General features: G+C 36.0%; 1 protein-coding gene across 13 annotated transcripts in view; it reads left to right on the top strand.

Moving 5' to 3' along the window:
- MYO3B (myosin IIIB) overlaps positions 1-17,583 on the top strand; it is a 173,196-nt gene that overhangs the window by 87,782 nt on the left and 67,831 nt on the right. For all 13 annotated transcript variants that reach the window (XR_014947949.1, XM_085552467.1, XM_085552466.1 and 10 more), the window contains 5 exons: positions 975-1,122; positions 1,355-1,508; positions 3,050-3,138; positions 4,322-4,451; positions 16,174-16,253. Coding sequence is in view for 12 of the 13 variants with exons in the window: in XM_085552467.1 (XP_085408593.1) it covers positions 975-1,122; positions 1,355-1,508; positions 3,050-3,138; positions 4,322-4,451; positions 16,174-16,253 (601 nt within the window). In the remaining variant the exon portion in view is untranslated. The remainder of the gene's footprint in view (positions 1-974; positions 1,123-1,354; positions 1,509-3,049; positions 3,139-4,321; positions 4,452-16,173; positions 16,254-17,583) is intronic.

The following is a 17,583-nucleotide window of genomic DNA, read 5'->3' as shown; positions in this document are numbered from 1 at the left end:
TGTTTTTGCTAACTACAGTGCTCCTGCTTCCATGCTGGGAGACCGGAGAAAGCAAGGAGGAAAACAGTGATGTAGTGGGACATAGAATATGCGGAGTAATTATTGCAAATATAATTTAAAGATGCTAACTCTGAATTCCACTAGAGATAATTTCACTCATCCTTGACTGCACTGAGATAAAGGTATCTTGAGAGTTTTTAGACCTCCAGTTCCCGTCCATTGCACTGAATAGAAACAGTTGCTATTTCTGACTGTAACCTGAATCTCTTTGTTTTATCCAGAAGCCAAATCGAGAAGTTTAGCATACAGTATTCTACCTTTCAGAGCCTGTCTGCATGACGCAATGTGTTGTTATGTACAGACAGACTGGGAATGAACCTATGTACTGCATTCTTAATGTAATTCTGTGCCTGGGCACCGAGTTAATAGGTTGTGCTTTTTCTTGTCCTAGTTACAGATTAAAGATCCCTACTTGCACTTCATTATACCATGCAGAACACAATGTGCATTTGTATTTCCTGTGACAACTGTGGTCTGAGTATACGTAACCTGGCAAGCTAACATGTGGTCTTTTAATAATCCTGCTGTAGCAGCATCAGATTTGGTAATTGTCTTGCTGACTGAGTGTAGCAAAAACATGCTAGTAGAGCTTGGCACCTTTCATTTACCTGGAGGATTTGTCAGTAGGTTCGGTTCAGGATGTGCTTATTGCAACCACTTATTTTAATGCATCTCTGAAGTCTGTTACTAAGTAGTTATGATTCTCTTTTTCTTATTCATGGGAATAAAACTTGTAAAAGACAAGTGGAAAACCCAAAGTGTTAATGATTCTCAACAAACGCGCAAATTATTATAAATTCAAATACATTTTTTCTCCTCTGTTTTTGCAGCAAATTGAATTGATTATGCTGACTTAGTTACTGTCTTTATTTTGATTATAACATACTGAATTCTGCTTGACTTTTCACATGCAGCAATACTGAAAATGGAATGAATGTTGGTATACTAGATATATTTGGATTCGAGAACTTCGCAAGAAATTCCTTTGAACAGCTGTGCATAAATATTGCTAATGAGCAGATCCAGTTTTATTTCAATCAACATATTTTTGCACTTGAACAGGTAAATCTGGCTCTCATGAAGTCTAGTTGAATTAGCCATCTTGACCCATAGATTGTATTCAGTAATACATTATAAACTATGAAATGGTTGTGGGGTTTAAGTGTAAGTAATGTTTATGTCTTTCAGCTTAGTTGTTGCTGTTTTGTAAATAATGTTGTTGGGGCCTATAGAGTATTCCCATGCATCATAAATGTCTGAATGATTCAGTATTAAAACTCTGTTGACTTTTTAGATGGAATATCAGAATGAGGGAATTGATGCTGCTACAGTGGAGTACGAGGACAACCGTCCACTTCTAGATATGTTCCTGCAGAAACCCATGGGTCTTCTTTCTCTGCTAGATGAAGAAAGTCGATTTCCTCAGGCAACAGACCTAACTTTAGTTGGTATGAGGAAACAGAAGTCCTGGCAAACAACCAATGTGTTTTGAGAGCATGGTGTGATATCTTTACTAAGTTTTTTTAGCCTAATTGTCCTACAGAGACTGTGCCATTTTGTTTGGCAGTTTGAGTGTGTTTTTTCATTGTGCTTCACCGTGCATCTATGCCTCATGTTTTTTATACTGCAAAAGATATTCTACACATCTTATGTCAAGAGCTTGTCTTTTCAGTGTTTTAAGGAATTAACCTCTGTATTGTCCCTGTACACGAGGCTCATCAAGAAGCTTTTATCAGCATTTAAAAGGGAAAGCTGAGACATAGCAGAACTTGTGTCTAGGACCACCCTGTGAGTTATCATTAGTGTTGAGGGTAAAACTAAGATCTCCCAGTACTGCAGGCCCATGTTTATCCAATTAGAAAATATTATTTCACTGCAGATTATCTCATCATAAGTAGAAAGTGTGTGTTATTTCTTGTGTGCCATCTGGCTAAATATTTCCCTTCCTTCATGCATAGTTTACATATGTCTTAACAAATCTTGGCACAAACTTTAAAACATGTAGTGCATGCTATGTTTAAAAATGTTTTCCTGCTTTTATTTACTAGAACTTCAGTTTTCATTGTGGTACATAACAAAGTTTTAGTTTGTTCAATCAAATGTTTCAGTGGGGATTCAAATACTTAGAGAAAAATTACAAGTGCCTGGTAAATTGTATGATATATGCACAAGATTTTTCACTTCTGCACTGCAACTTGAAATCAGGCCAAAGAATGAATTCTGTGATTTCATTCCAGTCCTTATTTGTGTGCTAAAACTGTGAGCCTCCCTGTGGAACCTATAAAACAGTTAATCTCAAATACTGAACTTGCACCTTCAAAGTATCAGGGAGGCAGCAACTGAGATATTTTGCCCAATCTGTATGTGCCAGATCATCACTAATTCCCACCCTCCCAATTCAAAACCTGTCCCCTCCTCTGCCCTGCAACCTGCCAAAATTCTGAGCTGAATTCTTTTTCCTTTAAATACAAGGATTCTCAAACTTAGAGAAATAAAACACAGAAAGAAAATGATTAGAAAGAAAATAAAATGTTACTGGATTATAACATCAGAAAAAAAAATATTTTTGTAGTAATGTCTGACCTACACAAAGTGACAGATGATTTTATCAATTGATTCTGGCCTTGGATCTCTAGTTGCATGTACAGATAAACAAATACTACAGCAAGTTGTTTTACAGTATCAGCACTAATTCCTTTTTTTCTGTCAGCTCTTTGGAGGGATGTTGTAAGAAACAGAAAAATTATGGAGATAAGCTTTTTCTCCTTCTCCTTCTCCTTCTTCTCCTTCTCCTTCTCCATCTCCTTCTCCTTCTCTTTTTCTTGGAAGAAAGCATGAAGGTGGCACATGATTATTACTTAGTAATCTGACAATAGATGTTCTTATAGTGGTTCTGGGTTCTTGAGCAGCAAGCAGGTCTTAATAAGGATGGAGATTTTACTTAATCACTGTAATTCATTTTTATCAATTTCACTTCTCAAATGTTTAGATAAATTTGAAGATAACTTACGATGCAAATACTTCTGGAGACCAAAAGGAGTGGAATTGTCATTTGGTATTCAGCACTATGCTGGAAAGGTAAGGTCATATGATTTTTATTAAGTTAAAATCGTAGTGTAGTCATTATCTGTTTTAACCAGAGTTATTGCTTTTTCCTCTCACTAATAGACAAAATGTTAAAGTTTTAAGAAACAAAGAATCTATGATAAAATTTCTGTGTGAAGTAGTCCATTCTAGAACCTATTCTTAGGACTCTGTTAGAAATTAGATGGACAGAAATCACCTTTGTTCTGAAAGAAGTCTGGCACCAGAACCACCAACACTGTGATATTTTTAAAGGAGCTACTCTGGAACCTGTACAGGCTATGCAGTGTTGTTAATAAAGTCTGTTATGTGGCTCATTATAAAGAGTCAAACGTGTTATGATATGCTCTAGTAAACTTAGTTCAGATTTCTGGCCTGTTAAGAATAACTGTATCATTTCACACAAGTTTAATAAATTCTTTGTCCCCAAATGGCCAAGTCATAAAAACACTACCAACTCCTTGTGGAGGTGAATACTCAATTTCTCTGGAAACCCATGGACTCCAGTGGAATTAGGCTAGAAAGTAAAATTGCTGGTACTAATAAAACCAGTTTGAATATTAGAGCAGTTTTTTAAAGAAAAAGAAAAAAGAAAAAGGAAAAATTAACGGATTGTTATATGATTACAAATAGCCAGGCATCAGTTTCTGTAAGATATAAGAAAAGTAATTCTTCAAAAGCAAAATAAAACTGTCTACTGAATTAGATAGTAAAGAATCAAAACCCACATGCCCTAGCATGTGGAAAGAAATGATGAATGTTTAGTTTTCCCACTAACATTTTGGAAGTATTAAGAAGCCTGCTTAACAGGCTACTTAATAGTGATCTTCTTACAAAACTTACTCCTGTTCCTACAGCAGAACCAGTTACTGATCAGTTTGGTGCAGGCAATAAATAAATTTTGACTGCCTGGAAACCATTTCTTATTTCACATGTAAACTGTCAACTTAAGCTTTAATGAGGTATCTTTATTATATTACTTCATGCATCCCATAGTTTGATGCGACAAACTGTAATATGACTAAAACCCAATTTAACCCAATTTGATCTCCACTGACATGTGATTAATGCAAGTGTTTTTGTTCATATGTTGAAGACACTGTGTTAGCTGTACACTTTCAGATGTTATTTTTGTGGAACACTTTGGAAACATGTCTGACCCTGTTTCCCTTGCTAGGTATTATATGATGCCTCTGCATTTCTTGAAAAGAATAGAGACACCCTCCCTGCTGACATAGTGGTGGTGCTGAGAACCTCAGAAAACAAACTTCTTCAGCAGCTGTTTTCTAGCCCGCTGACCAAAACAGGTACTTTCTGCAACAGCTTTGCTTACTTTGCAACATTTTCAGCTAACCTTCTCCTTTGAAAAATCTAGTTGTTTCTGGACAAAGCTCTGCTTTTCAGCTCTTTCTGCTGTTAGAAGTTTTCTAGGTATCTGAAGTGTTAAATAATAGAAGTATTTATATATTTTTAATGGAAGTATGTTGCCATAAACCCAGGAGGAAAGATTCATTCGCTGTTCCAGAGAAAAGGAGATTTATATGGTGTTTAGGGCAAGAAATCATTTTGAAAGCAGAATGAGAATGTGTTTTGGTTCTTTGTCTTTTGCTAAGTTCAGTTCAGATTATATATTCTTGTGTAGCATTTCTATACAATTTCTAAATCATGTAATGTAGGTTGTTAGTTTGGAGATAATACCCATCTGTTTAGATTCATTGGTGCAGTACATAAAATAGTTTATTCCAGATTTTAAAGTATGCATACTGATCTGCTAAGATTCATAAATTACATTTATCTTAAGCTTGTTGACACTGATGTACTTAAAAGTGCACAGATCTGTGGATAAATAAAATAGCAAGATAAAATTTGCTTTCTCTGTGGATTGATGCCAGAATATTACTGACATGTATGAATGCAGTATACATGCCAACAAGACAAGAAATGTACACATTAAAAATGTCAGTCAAAGCTTTCCATGTTCTTAAAGGTCTTTTTTCATAATTAATACGAAAAAGATATAACAATAAGGAATCATCTAAATACAATGCATTGTATTAGATTGCAAAATTATTTTGGTCTGATATGATATAAACAAGTGTGATGGTTGTATTTCTACCAAAAATGTTCTGGGTAGAAAAAAGTGTACATGCACTAGGTAGTGCTGTGTAACCTCACTAGACAGTGCTGTATGTTGGCTGTAGGTGCAATTCAGTGCCCATGCAGCATATATGTCCATGATTTCTGGAAACTCAGTAGTGTACAGTCACAGCATCTGGTATTGCCTTTAACCTATCTTGAGACTTCTATGTAGAAAAAGAACATCTGGAGGAACCCAGATATAGGAACATTCTCTGCACATGTGTAACTGATAGCAAAAATATCTGTTTATATTCTACATAAGATAGATTCCTACTAATCTCTTATTTTCTGTAATTAGAAGGCTCTGGATTACTTCTCTTCAAATTACAATTTTAGATGGCTTTGAGAGATGAGAATCCACTGAGGAATCTGCTTTTCTTTTCAGCTGTGACAAACTTAGATGAAGGGAGATGTAGTTTAAGATAGAGTAGGATTGTTTATAGCCTAAGTAGGAAACACAAATCTTTGAGTCTATTTCTTCTGACATTTAAGTCCTCAGTAAAGACTAAAGAAGGAAGAATGTCTTACACTGGATGGATCAAGCAAAGCTAAAAAGAAAGCTCACACTGGGTCAAATGTGCCTCACTTCCCTCTTTACCAGCCATTTTCTACCTTGGAGCTGTTGTCAGAATAAAACATATTAGGTATTTTCTCGTTATCAGTCACAATTATTGTAAATATTGTAGGTTTGATTTCATGCAAGCTTATCTGCCTCTGGGTTTCTAGAGGTGCTTTCAGTGACAGCAGGACTAAACTGAGAATCTTACCCAAGATGCAGAAAAGGTTCAGTAAGAAAATACTTCTCATTGCAGTAATGTATTTTTACCATGTTGGCATATTACTACTTCTTCTTTTCCTTATTTCCTATTTAAATGAATTGGGTTGTTTCTGCTTCCCACAGTAGCAAGTTTATCTTTCTCTAGAGTACAAGAAATAAGTTGAATCTATATTTCTGTCAAGATAGTTCAGGACATCCTGGTAAAAATCATTATGCATATGTTCCTGTGCATGATGCTTTAAGAATAACTTAAATCTCTTAGGTCATTTCTGTTTTTTGAAAGTCTTCGTGATTTTGCTCTATTTTTTCCAGCTGCCTAATATAATTGGCACCCACATCCTGTTTTGGGGTCTCTGTGTTCTAAAATCAGATTATTGCCAGGTTTACTTTTGGCAGCTTGCAAGATAAATGAAAGGTTTGGTTGAGATGGAAGGTGTAGCTCGCAATACTGATTCATCTCTGCATAGTGAAGAATGGTAATGCTATTCACTTAACTTTCTCCAAAGAAGCTTTTGTAAACAAAAGAATAGTGACTGCCTGAATGTCCCATCATGCTCTGCCCTTGCCCCAAGCCTTATTCCCTCCACTCAATATGTACTTCATTTCTAAAGCCAGAAAACATACAGATTAAGATTCACGATCTCGATACAATTTTCTTCAGCTTTTTGTAGATTACTGACTGATGTGAAAGTTAATAATTTACATGGAAGCCATATTGCATCCCTCCAGGTGAACCTTCTGCCAGCATCTCTGGTGTTTTGTTTGAAGATGAGTGACAGCACATTCTCACATCTGCTTGCAACTAGCTCTGGAATTTGCAGCATACATGGTTTTTGCCAAGCGGCTCTCTCCAGTATGCATAAGAGTCACTAGGTGGTGCTATTCCAGAAGCAAGTGGGAATTTGAAACTATTAACGGGGGTATGCGAGTTACTGAAATGTAGGACTTAAATACCAGTAAAAACAAAAAGATGCCTTTCCCACTCCGGGAAGATCTTGTGTTTGAAGTATATTTATATAACTGTCATTTCTTCCACTGTCAAAAACTTAGCAGCTGCAAGAAAATAATTATTAAAAAGGCAAAATTCTTCTACTAATTTAAGATTACATTAATCCCTGTAATTTATCAAACATACTTATCCCCTCTTAACAAATGCTTCTGTTTCACAGTAGAAGACTGTGCAGCTTAAAAGACCAGAAATTAACAGCAGGACTTTAAATGCACATTTGTAATAGTGATTTATGGCACAGAATTAGTGATATAGATGCCAGAACTTAAATAAAACATACTGGGGTTACTTTTGTAGATTGTACAGCTTGTTTTTTCTTCCTTCAGTGGAAACTTAGGTGCATTCAGTGCAGTTTGGATTGTACTTTCAGATTGTACTTTGTAGGGACCTGAATCAACATATTCTTATTTAACCTCCCAGTTCTCTCAACTGCTGCTGGATTTGTCACTTTTTCTACAAGCACAGTTCTTTTGGTGCTGAGGATTCGGTATATTCTAAAACTAAAATGAAATTTTCGCTGAGTATAAAAGGGAAATAACACATTTAAAAAAGCCTGCCACTACTGCAGTTGAATATGCATGTTCCCATTTACAAGGCATTCCTGTTTGTAGTGTTGGTTTATTGCTGTCACAGCTAACGCATCAGAGAGGAAAGAAATCATGCAATCTATAGAGGAGTCCACTTGAAAGAGAAGTGGGTTTAACTGAAAAGATTAAGGAGAGCCCTGGAACATTCACTACCGGTAGCAGTGAGGAGTCAGACCAGTTGACTCCTTTCTGATACTTCAGAATTTCTGCAGTGTCATGTTTAAATGCTGATATCTTTAGAATGCCTCAGGTTTTTAAAACCACTGCGTTTTTTGTGACTGTAGCTCCCTCCTCTACTTCTTGCTTTCATTTTATGTTCTACAACAGATCTGACTGTGGGGAGGTAGGAAGGTGCAGGCTTCTCAGAAAAAGTTGCAACACTTCATTCTCTACTTTTGAAACACAATCCCTGCAGACTTTTTCTTCCTCTAAAATTTACAGACCCTTAGAGCTTTTGTCACGGCGACTCTGTTCTACCTTAGGTCCTTGCTGAAGAGATGGGGTGAGAGTTGCCATCTGGAAAGAGGAAAAGAAAAATCCTCCAGCTTTCTTCTCTCAGAACAGAGACACAACAGAAATGCTTCTGTCACAGTTCTGAGGCTGTGTAGGGATTGGGCTTGGGAGTGTATATTTGATAGAGCCGAGCACCAGTACTGCTATAGCAGCATCACCTCTGATAGTTTATATATAATGTGAGGTTAATAAGCTCATCTTGCTCAGAGTCCCTGGATATGTGAGCTAGAGAACTGAAAGTTTTCAAAACTTCACCATGGAGTCAGGATATTTTAACAAGGGAGAATCTTCATCAAAGTTTGAGGAAGATAGGTTTTTTCAAAAACAAATTCATTAGAATTAACCTGCTTAAAGGTCACTTCTCCTTAGTATTTTTGGTTTGTTTTCTTTGTGCTTTTGCATCTCCTGCCCTACATACCACCCTCAGACAAAAATTAATGATAAACAATGTAAAAAAAAAAAAGCGAACGGATTACATATTGAGAAAGCTGGCCACATTTTGTTCACATTCTTTCTTTATGCACCCTAAAGCATACAAGAACTAGAGCTATTTGCAAAATCACATTGAAGAATTGCTTTTCACCATCCTGTGGTTTCTCAATGTGGGGAGTGTTTCTATTTTGTTTCAGTGAAAAGAAACTGCTTGGGCACAGGGTGAAATCTTGGCCAATTAAAACCTTCAGTGCTTTGACAGTGTTTTTGAGGGAACCCATTACTGCACTCTCCTACTGAACACAAGCACTTCCTCTGGCACTAGATAGTGGAGAGGATCCTGGTTTGGTGTATGTCAGACTTGCTCAGTGAAATACAGCGTGTTTCCATCTGGGCTTAACGGATTTTTTCTTTTAATTCCATACATCACAATAGTGTGAGAGTCTTGAATACATCTTAATTTTACAAATTCATCCTGCAGTAAATTCTACTTATAATGGCACTTTTGTGTTAGTATTTTCCCCTCTAAGAAATAACTGCAGGCAGTCTAAGTCAAATGAATTGGAAACAAATGCATTGTAATTATAATCTCACTACTTATAGATGAATTAGAATTTATATTTGTTAAGAATTTGGATCAGATTAATGAAAGGTGTATATTTTCACTCCAAACAGAGGCTTTCCTACTTATGACTGGTCCATATGTTAAAGGCATATAAAAGTTAATCGGTTTTGCCTTGCTGCCAGTGTGTTGTGTGCGAAAAGAGGCTTTAAACCACAGATGTGAAATGTAACAATTGTGAACTTTACTGAATTGCAGATGTGGGACATCAGTAAACTAAATTAAATGTAGCTTAACTATAGAGGTAGAGTTTGATGGCATTTTATTTCATTGCTCAGTTCAGCATTTTACTCTTCAGTATACCTTTCTTCTCATCCTAAGGCTTTGTGTCATGGGGTAAATACAGTACACAGATACCAGACTTGTAAGCAGTAGGATCCTGAACATGCCGTAAGATAGCCCTAAAAATGGAACTCATCTAGAAAGAGAGCCATCTATCAGATGAAAGTTAGCATCTCAGTCCTGATCAAACTTTACACAAGGCATAACAATTATTTACTGTTGAGAATAACTCTCTATAAAAAGTGTCAGTGAATCACTGGAATTGCACATGAAAGCACCACAGCTGGGAACGTCAAGGCAGGATTATCGTGCTTTTGTTTGGTAAATGGTGTTGTCCAAGCAGAAGTCCACTCTTTTTAATATGCTACTTCACAGATGACATTGTTCTGAAAAGTGGGCAAAAGGCATAACATGGATTCTTTTCTCCAAGTGGTTACAACTTGAACCCTTCAAAAAAGTACAAGTGGACAGAGTTTAAGAGCAGAACTTGACGAGCTCAATGGTTTGATTCATAGTAGGATATCCCCTGTAGTACAAATACTGAGAACAAGTTTGCTTTACCTTTCTTTCAGAAGAGTCATCTTTTCAATTTTCACTTTCTAAACATTTTTAAGTGTTAAGGTCTTCACTGAAATATACTGCCACTTTTTTTCTTCTAATCTGGTCTATGGATGGGGTTACAGGAATCAGGGAATGTGCTGAAACAGTGGTGAGCATCCTGTTGGTGATGAGGTACTTCACTGCAGGATTCTTAATAATACTGCTGTTCCTCCAAGGTTTCAAAGTTTGTTGTCCCAGTCAGATTGCATATAACAGCATCAAATCTTATATTGCCAAAGAAATGGATGGAAGTTACTAAGAATTGTATCTGAAAAACTATGATCCATGTCTTCTGATAATGTATAAGTTAGAAAAAGGATAAGTAACTTTGCAACCTGATCTGTTCAGCTCCTACAGCTGTGGCATTACAGGACAGTCAGCCTGTCAGTCCCAGCCTGTTACTTAGGTCTCCAACTAGTCGGGCTGCAGGCCTGACTAAAAATGCTGGGTATCAGGCAGTAGATAATTCCAGTGTTGCTTATACCATAACTTCTAAATGCTTTTTCCAAACAGCTTTTCATTCTTTTGGTTTTGTCTCACTGCTGCTTCAGACAGTTAGTTCTCAGCTGTGCTTTTTTTTATCGCTCCATTATTAATCTTATGCTTGGACCGAAGTACCTAACCTCGTCCATCAGGAGGTGGCTAGACAGAGTTTGTTGAACATGTGAACCACTCTTTCTTTGCCATCATGTTTTCCAGATGCATCCCTCTAGTGTCCTGCACCTGGAATCATGTTTATCACAGAATCAAATGGTAGCATATGTGCTCTGCTCCATAAATGCAGTTGTTTCATTGGACTGTGATGTGATGTTCTGAGAATCTTATTTGGCTTGCTTGCATGATCGCATATGATATTTCAGAAAATGTCTGCATTTCAGTGAATGCACTTGCCATTCAATACAGCTGGAATAGAGGACAAGTTGCTTCAAGTAGCTGTTAACAGTCAAGGTCGTGTTTTAAAAGCATCTTGGTCACTGCCAGTAATTAACTGCATACCATAAACTATTCTTTCTTGGTACTTACTAGGTAAGGGTTAAAGTGAAGACCTTTCTTATTGAAGACCATACATTTACATATCATGGAATATAAGTAGACAGTTTGACCTTCATTTCATCTCAGCTGCTGTCAGGAGTGTCTTTATTGTCTTGCATTCTACATGGAGCCTCCTAACCTACTGTGTTGAAAGAACATTTAAACAAGACAGGAATCATGCTTACAAGCAGATTTATTTGCTGTGGTAAACACTGTGTTGTGTTTGCCAGTGCCTGCCTTGTTAATGTGAGAAGTGACCACTGAAGTGTCTGCAATGTGTGCAGTAGGGAGTCTAGAAATGTAAAGCTTTAAAGTAACTGTAAACATGATCTATGTCTACATCATGCTAACAGTGACATTTGTGATCAGAAACTCTCAGTTTACTGTGGCATAGATTTGTCATTTCAAACAATCATGATCTAAACATTGAATACTTTTTTGCTTCTGAGAATGTTATTCCTAGTTAGGTTATTCACAGACTTGCCTCTCTATTACTAATTTTTCATGGCTATTGGATTCTATTTTGTAATATGGATCCAATTTTGGAAATATCATTCCTTATTCTTTAAATGGGAAGTAAAGAAATTCAATATATTTTTATAAATTCCTGTGCAAAATACATAGTATAAGAGCAAAATGGCTTCTTAGCTTTTTATTGCACAAAGTTAGCGTAAATGACTTTTGTGACTCCAAAATATAGTCTTGGTTGTCAGTGACCAGATTCAAATTAGCACCCAATAAAAAAATTACATGTATTCATTTATAGGCAAGCTAAGAAAAGGTTAGTCTTACTGTAGTAGAAGATGAAATGCATTATGAAGATAAGCAGTCGACTTTCTTAGGCTAGATAAAATGTATTTAAGTGAAAGACAGAGAAGAATCTCTGTGTGTCAGACATTGTCTAACTCTGCACCTCTCCTGGAGTGCAAGTGTTTAACAGTGATTAGAAGTAATGTCAATGAAATATGAATGCGAGGTAGCATTTCCAACCATATTACACTGTATCTGCAAGTAACTCCTCTTTATCTGAACCAGAAGCATGAAAAAATTAATAAAGCATATGAGGATAGGGGAAGAGCTTGTACTCTCTATAATAGTAGTATCCATGGTACAGTTTATACAGTAAGGTGACATTGTCACTAGACTCTCTCCCTGTAAACCATTTCCACTTCACAAACTGGAAGTTATATCAAAGCATATTGTGATTCTTAACTGGCGTGCTTTTACTTTGGAAGGAAAGAATGGTCTATAGCAGACATAACCAAAATGTAGTTATAATTACAGTGCTAGTATTAGTAATATTTGCTTGATACTTCTTGTAGAATGCATCACCCAAGAATGGTGGAGTAAATGCTAGGGATGCAGGACTGAATCCATGAACGCAGACTTATCTTTTCTGAAATCTAGAGAATGCTTCCAAAGTCTAACTTGAAAAAGGCAACCCGTCTTCATTCTGTGCTATGTAAATACTTAACATATTTTCAGAACTTCTCCTGCTTCAGCTTGTGTAGTAAAAGCGATATGGTTCTTTGACATCTGTCTTTCTCACCTAGCTGGATTGAGACTATATTTAAAGAAATAGGAGTTTTCCTTTGCAGTTTCAAGGCAAAGTTTATGCTGAGTATAGAAACAGTGAGTTGAGCAGTGACTGGATAGACTTTGTACTGCTACTTCTTGCAGTGTAGGGAACCTGCTTTGGCAGGGGGGTTGGACTCAATGATCTCTAGAGGTCCCTTCCAACCCCTACAATTCTGTGATTCTGTGATTCTTTGTATTGGAAGATGGTGGAGCCTTTCGCAGACTCTAATGACAGAAAATTCACAGAACACTAATTATAACTTTATTCAACAGACAAGAAAAAGAAATGCTGGGGCTGGCCGATTCCCCCACTGACACAAATCAGTCCCAGAAACCTTTGTCTCTGGCACTGCAGAAACATGGGTAGGAGCCTTAATTTTTCAGATAAGCAGTCCAGCCAAACTGAAAATGAAATGCACGTGAATAGAGTTGAACAAGTATATATTTAAAAAATCAGTCCTAGTTTAAAACAAAACATACTCAGAAAATTTTGAGGGAGTTTTAAGTTTCTTAATTTGTCCATTTTGTGGCATTGGATCTAGTATGGGTAGTATTTTATTTAACACTATGAGCTTGTAAGTGCTTATCATACAGTGTGTGTGAAGCCAGAATTCTGACAGGCACAGAGCAGTCTTTTAACCTTTAACCAGCTTAATCTTGCAAGGAGCTCATGGCAGTTTTAACTGGCTATGATATTATCTAAAAACATTTGTTCTTCAAATATTGATGTTCTTCACAAAGTGGAATAACATTTTACTTTTTCTGGTGTGTAAAATAATAAATGACCTTTCAAATGAAAATCAAGTGCAGGGACAGGTACTCTGAATGTTTACTGACTATAAATATCACTATAATTCTGTGTAAAACATCTCTTAATATATAAACTAATTTTCAAGCCATGTTTGTTCTATTATTAGTTTCATTGGTTGGGCATGCTGCAGGTAGTTATTTTCCTGAACATGAAGTAGTTAAGATGAACTTTTACTGAAACATCATTTTATGTTTGATCTGGAAAAGAAAACACTGATAACATTTTTTCTGTGGCTTTCAAACTGAGCTACAGTTGAGTAGTTAACAATGGTGATCTTTTGATTTATGAAATGAGAACAGATAAAATCCATAAATGTATATTGGTCTTATTCTTAGATTTAGTCTTTATTTTTGCCAAGAAGAAAAATGAAATTATTAGTGCAAAATAGACAGCAAATCATTGATTAATATTGAAATTTGCTTTTCCCAGTAGTAAGCTGTAGTCATGCTAAGGTAAACTACTATGTACTTTGACAGTACCATATATACTAGTGTTGTATCTAGCAAATGCATAGAATATTGAATGTAACCCTCAGGTAATAAAATATTGCTGGCAGGCATGTTCATACCCAGAATAAAAGTGGTAGTACATGGTAAACAACTAACAGTTCCAAACATAGTGAAAAAAAACTACAAATCAAGCAGAGCAGTCTCGATTGCTTAAGCACTTGTCTGCACTTACTACCAAACAATTAAACATATAAGAGTTCTTCCAGAGAAGATTCAGCAGTTGTTTCATACATCACATATAGGCCTCATGATTTTCTTAAATGGAAACTTATTTATCTGAATTGATTTAATAGTCAGAGTAGTAAATATCAAGCTTAAATATTCAATAGAAGCATGCTCATATCAGAAAACCAGGTGAACACTCCTGAGTAACATTAAGAAAACCAGGAACTTGTTTGCCTTGGAGAAGTTTCTTCCCTGAAGCAAATAACACAAGTGAGGTATTCAAAGATGATACTCTGATGAAAGTAAAACTAAAACTCTCTACAAAACAGTTTTTGTTTTCATGTATAATGAAAATAGATAGTTATAAGCCAGCTGAGGAAAAAAAAAAATAATAATCTGATTTTCAGAACAGAATTATAATTCTAATTAACCTGAACACTATAGCCTTAAAGCATTTTCCACAATCATGGAAATTCCTGATGTTCTACAGTGGGATTTAGACTGTCAGGTATCAGGTATCTCTTAATCTGAAAATGACATAGTAGTTTTGCATCATTGTGTCAATCCCAATTCCAGCATTTTAAAAGGTAAATACTTTCAAAAATGAATACAGAATGTCTGAATTGCTCTAAAGAATGTCACTGCTGTGTTTCTGAGTGTTGGCCTCCAAACTCTTCTCAGGAAATTCGTCTTTCCCATGTGTTTGCAGGAAAGAGCAAAAATTCCCTTCAGTGTAACGTGCACTATGTGTGCGCTCTTCTCCTGTATATATATATAAAAAAACTACTAGCGATTAAGTGTTCTTGTTTTTTGTTTCTCCGATCCCGCTTCCCTACTAGTTCTGTAATATATAGTTTATCAAAACTCTGAAGACTGTTTAGAGCGACTGGCTTTCTGTGAAGCAAATAGCTAAACACTGGAGTTGATGCAAACAAGGCACTTAGCATCTGAAAGAAGTGTTAACACTTTATTTACATTTAAATTAAAATGGACACTTATTTATGTGTTCTGGTTCTGAAAGGTGTGTGGTACATCTGCAGAGGCCTATTGTTTATTCATGCTGTAAATCCTTTGAAATGTGTTAAAATGCTTCCCACTCATTATAAAAATCCTGCCACCCATGGATTAGGGCTTTGATGTCACCAATCCTGCTTCAAAGGGTTCTTTCAATGCTATTAATCACAGTTTAGCCTCTGAAGATATAGCCAGAGAAAACATTTGGACATCTTGTGCTAGACTTGCTAAAACTTTGAAATATACAGAGTGTCTTGCATATGCACAGTCCCATATCACTTCCTCTCTCCTCTGAGCCTTTATTTTGAAACGCTATTTTATGATGACTGACTCTGCAAGTACAGTGGAAAAAGTTTAAGATACATCATACTGTACAACTAAAGGAAATGCACTCATTTTGCAGTTGACACCAGTATGTTTTTGCCTGAGGAACTGAGTCAGTCTTTGAAAACCCCAAGGGATAATACGATTGGGGATTAAGTAGGCTGTATGTCAAAAGGTCAAGAAAAGATACTGTCTTATCATCTTCTCATCTTTTTCTTCAGTTTGTGAGCTTAAGATGATGTCTAAACACTTCAGAATCCACTGATTTTGTAAACGAGGTTTCTTCTGTCTTTTCACTTTTAAATCTGTGAAAGAGTCACAGAGAAATTGATTATAACTGGCTGATCTGTATACTTCTGTGCTGTTGTTGTTTTCATCAGATCAGTAGTTAAGGTCAGCAATGTTCCACCTTACTGGTGTCTTTTTCTTCCCTTTTAAATCAACCCTAAACTCTATGTCATGTCCACACTCATCAAGGCAAAGTTGGTAGCAGGCTGTGTAAGAAGGGTAGTAGTGTCTGCTATTCTTACTTCTGTTGTATGATTTTTATTTATTTTTTTTTTGCCATGAAATGTTTTCTCAGTTAAGATTACTGAACAATTTTTGTAGTATGCATTTCTTTCTTTTTGAACAGGTAACTTGGCACAGGCAAGAGCAAGAGTGACAGCAGCATCTAGGTCTTTGCCTCCACAGATTAGTGCTGGGCGTATCAAGGTTGGTAGCGTTCTATTTGAAGACAGGAAATTTCTCATGAAATATTACAGTGAGATGTGATGTAGTTAGACAGTGACACTCTTACCAAATGAGTGTTTTAATATGAGAAAAAAACATACCTTACCTGGGAGCACTGTTTTCAGTTTTGTTGAGGTCCTTTCTATGGAATCCAATGAAGAATCAATTTACCAGTGATTAATCTTTAAACATTTGTAGTGAAATCTCAGTTATACTGGTAATAGTGGCAACATTCCTCTTGATTGCAGTGGGTTCAAGGCTTTCTTTTGGCAAGTTTTGGCCTAAAAAGAGATTTACTTAGCTAAAATTTGGTTAGTGTGTTTAACCAAAGAAAAGGCAAAACAGAAAAATGATCAATTCCTCTTCTGTTCAAAAACCAAGGGGCCTTTGTGACTGACAAATGACCAGAAAAGAACCACTCAGCAAAACAGCTATTCTTTATAAAGTAAAATAACCATGGTATTTAAGCACTTTCTGATTTTACCAAAAAGGGATGTGGCATAATTGCAAAAGGATGGGGAGATTTTACTGCAGTTAATAACCAACTGAGTTCACTTTAATACATGAGGAAAACTTGCACCTTAAGTAACCTCAAGATAACACCTGTGCTCCCTCCTGACTTCCAGGCTAGTCCTGTTAAAATGTGATCAGTTGGTTGCTGTTTTTTTGTCAGTTTGTTAGTTTGTTTGTTTTACCTCAAAGCAAATAGAAGTAATTAAAAAATAAATAAATAAAAATTCTATTTCTAGAATAGAAATAGAATTGCATTCTATTTCTTCTTTACATTCCGTCCTATCATAAGGAGCTCTTGCTCAAATACAGTAATTCCTGAGTAACCCAAGCATCTGTATCTATCACTGTACCTGTAAATAGAGACTCAGATTCAAGAGATTTATTTCCTTCCTGATATAAAAACTTCCAGTGCTGAAGGGCAGATTATGGTCTTACTATCTTATTGTATTATACAAACATTGTCTTCCACATCTAGCTATATCAGCATAAGCTTTGTAAGCATTCATTTTATTGCTTGAGCTGGAGTAAAATACAGCACTTCTCTTTTAGAGCTTTGATAAACACATTCAGTTGTACTATGTAGTGCTTAAGGCACCCTTCACATTTTTAGAGAAGGAGCTAAAAGACATTCATAATAAGTGCAACACTATCCAGAAAACATTAATTAATACAATTTTTTAGCTGAAAAAAGCTACCACTTCAATTAAAAATTTTATGAATTTATCACAACTTCAAGAAGAAAAACAACAACACACTAAAGTACTACTTTACAACTAACACAATTACTCTAAAAGTATAA

This window comes from Coturnix japonica, chromosome 7 (genome assembly GCF_054131305.1).
Source record: "Coturnix japonica strain WE chromosome 7, WE-NBRP24, whole genome shotgun sequence".
Taxonomy (NCBI): Eukaryota; Metazoa; Chordata; class Aves; order Galliformes; family Phasianidae; genus Coturnix; species Coturnix japonica.
This window is presented reverse-complemented; position numbering and strand designations above follow the sequence as displayed.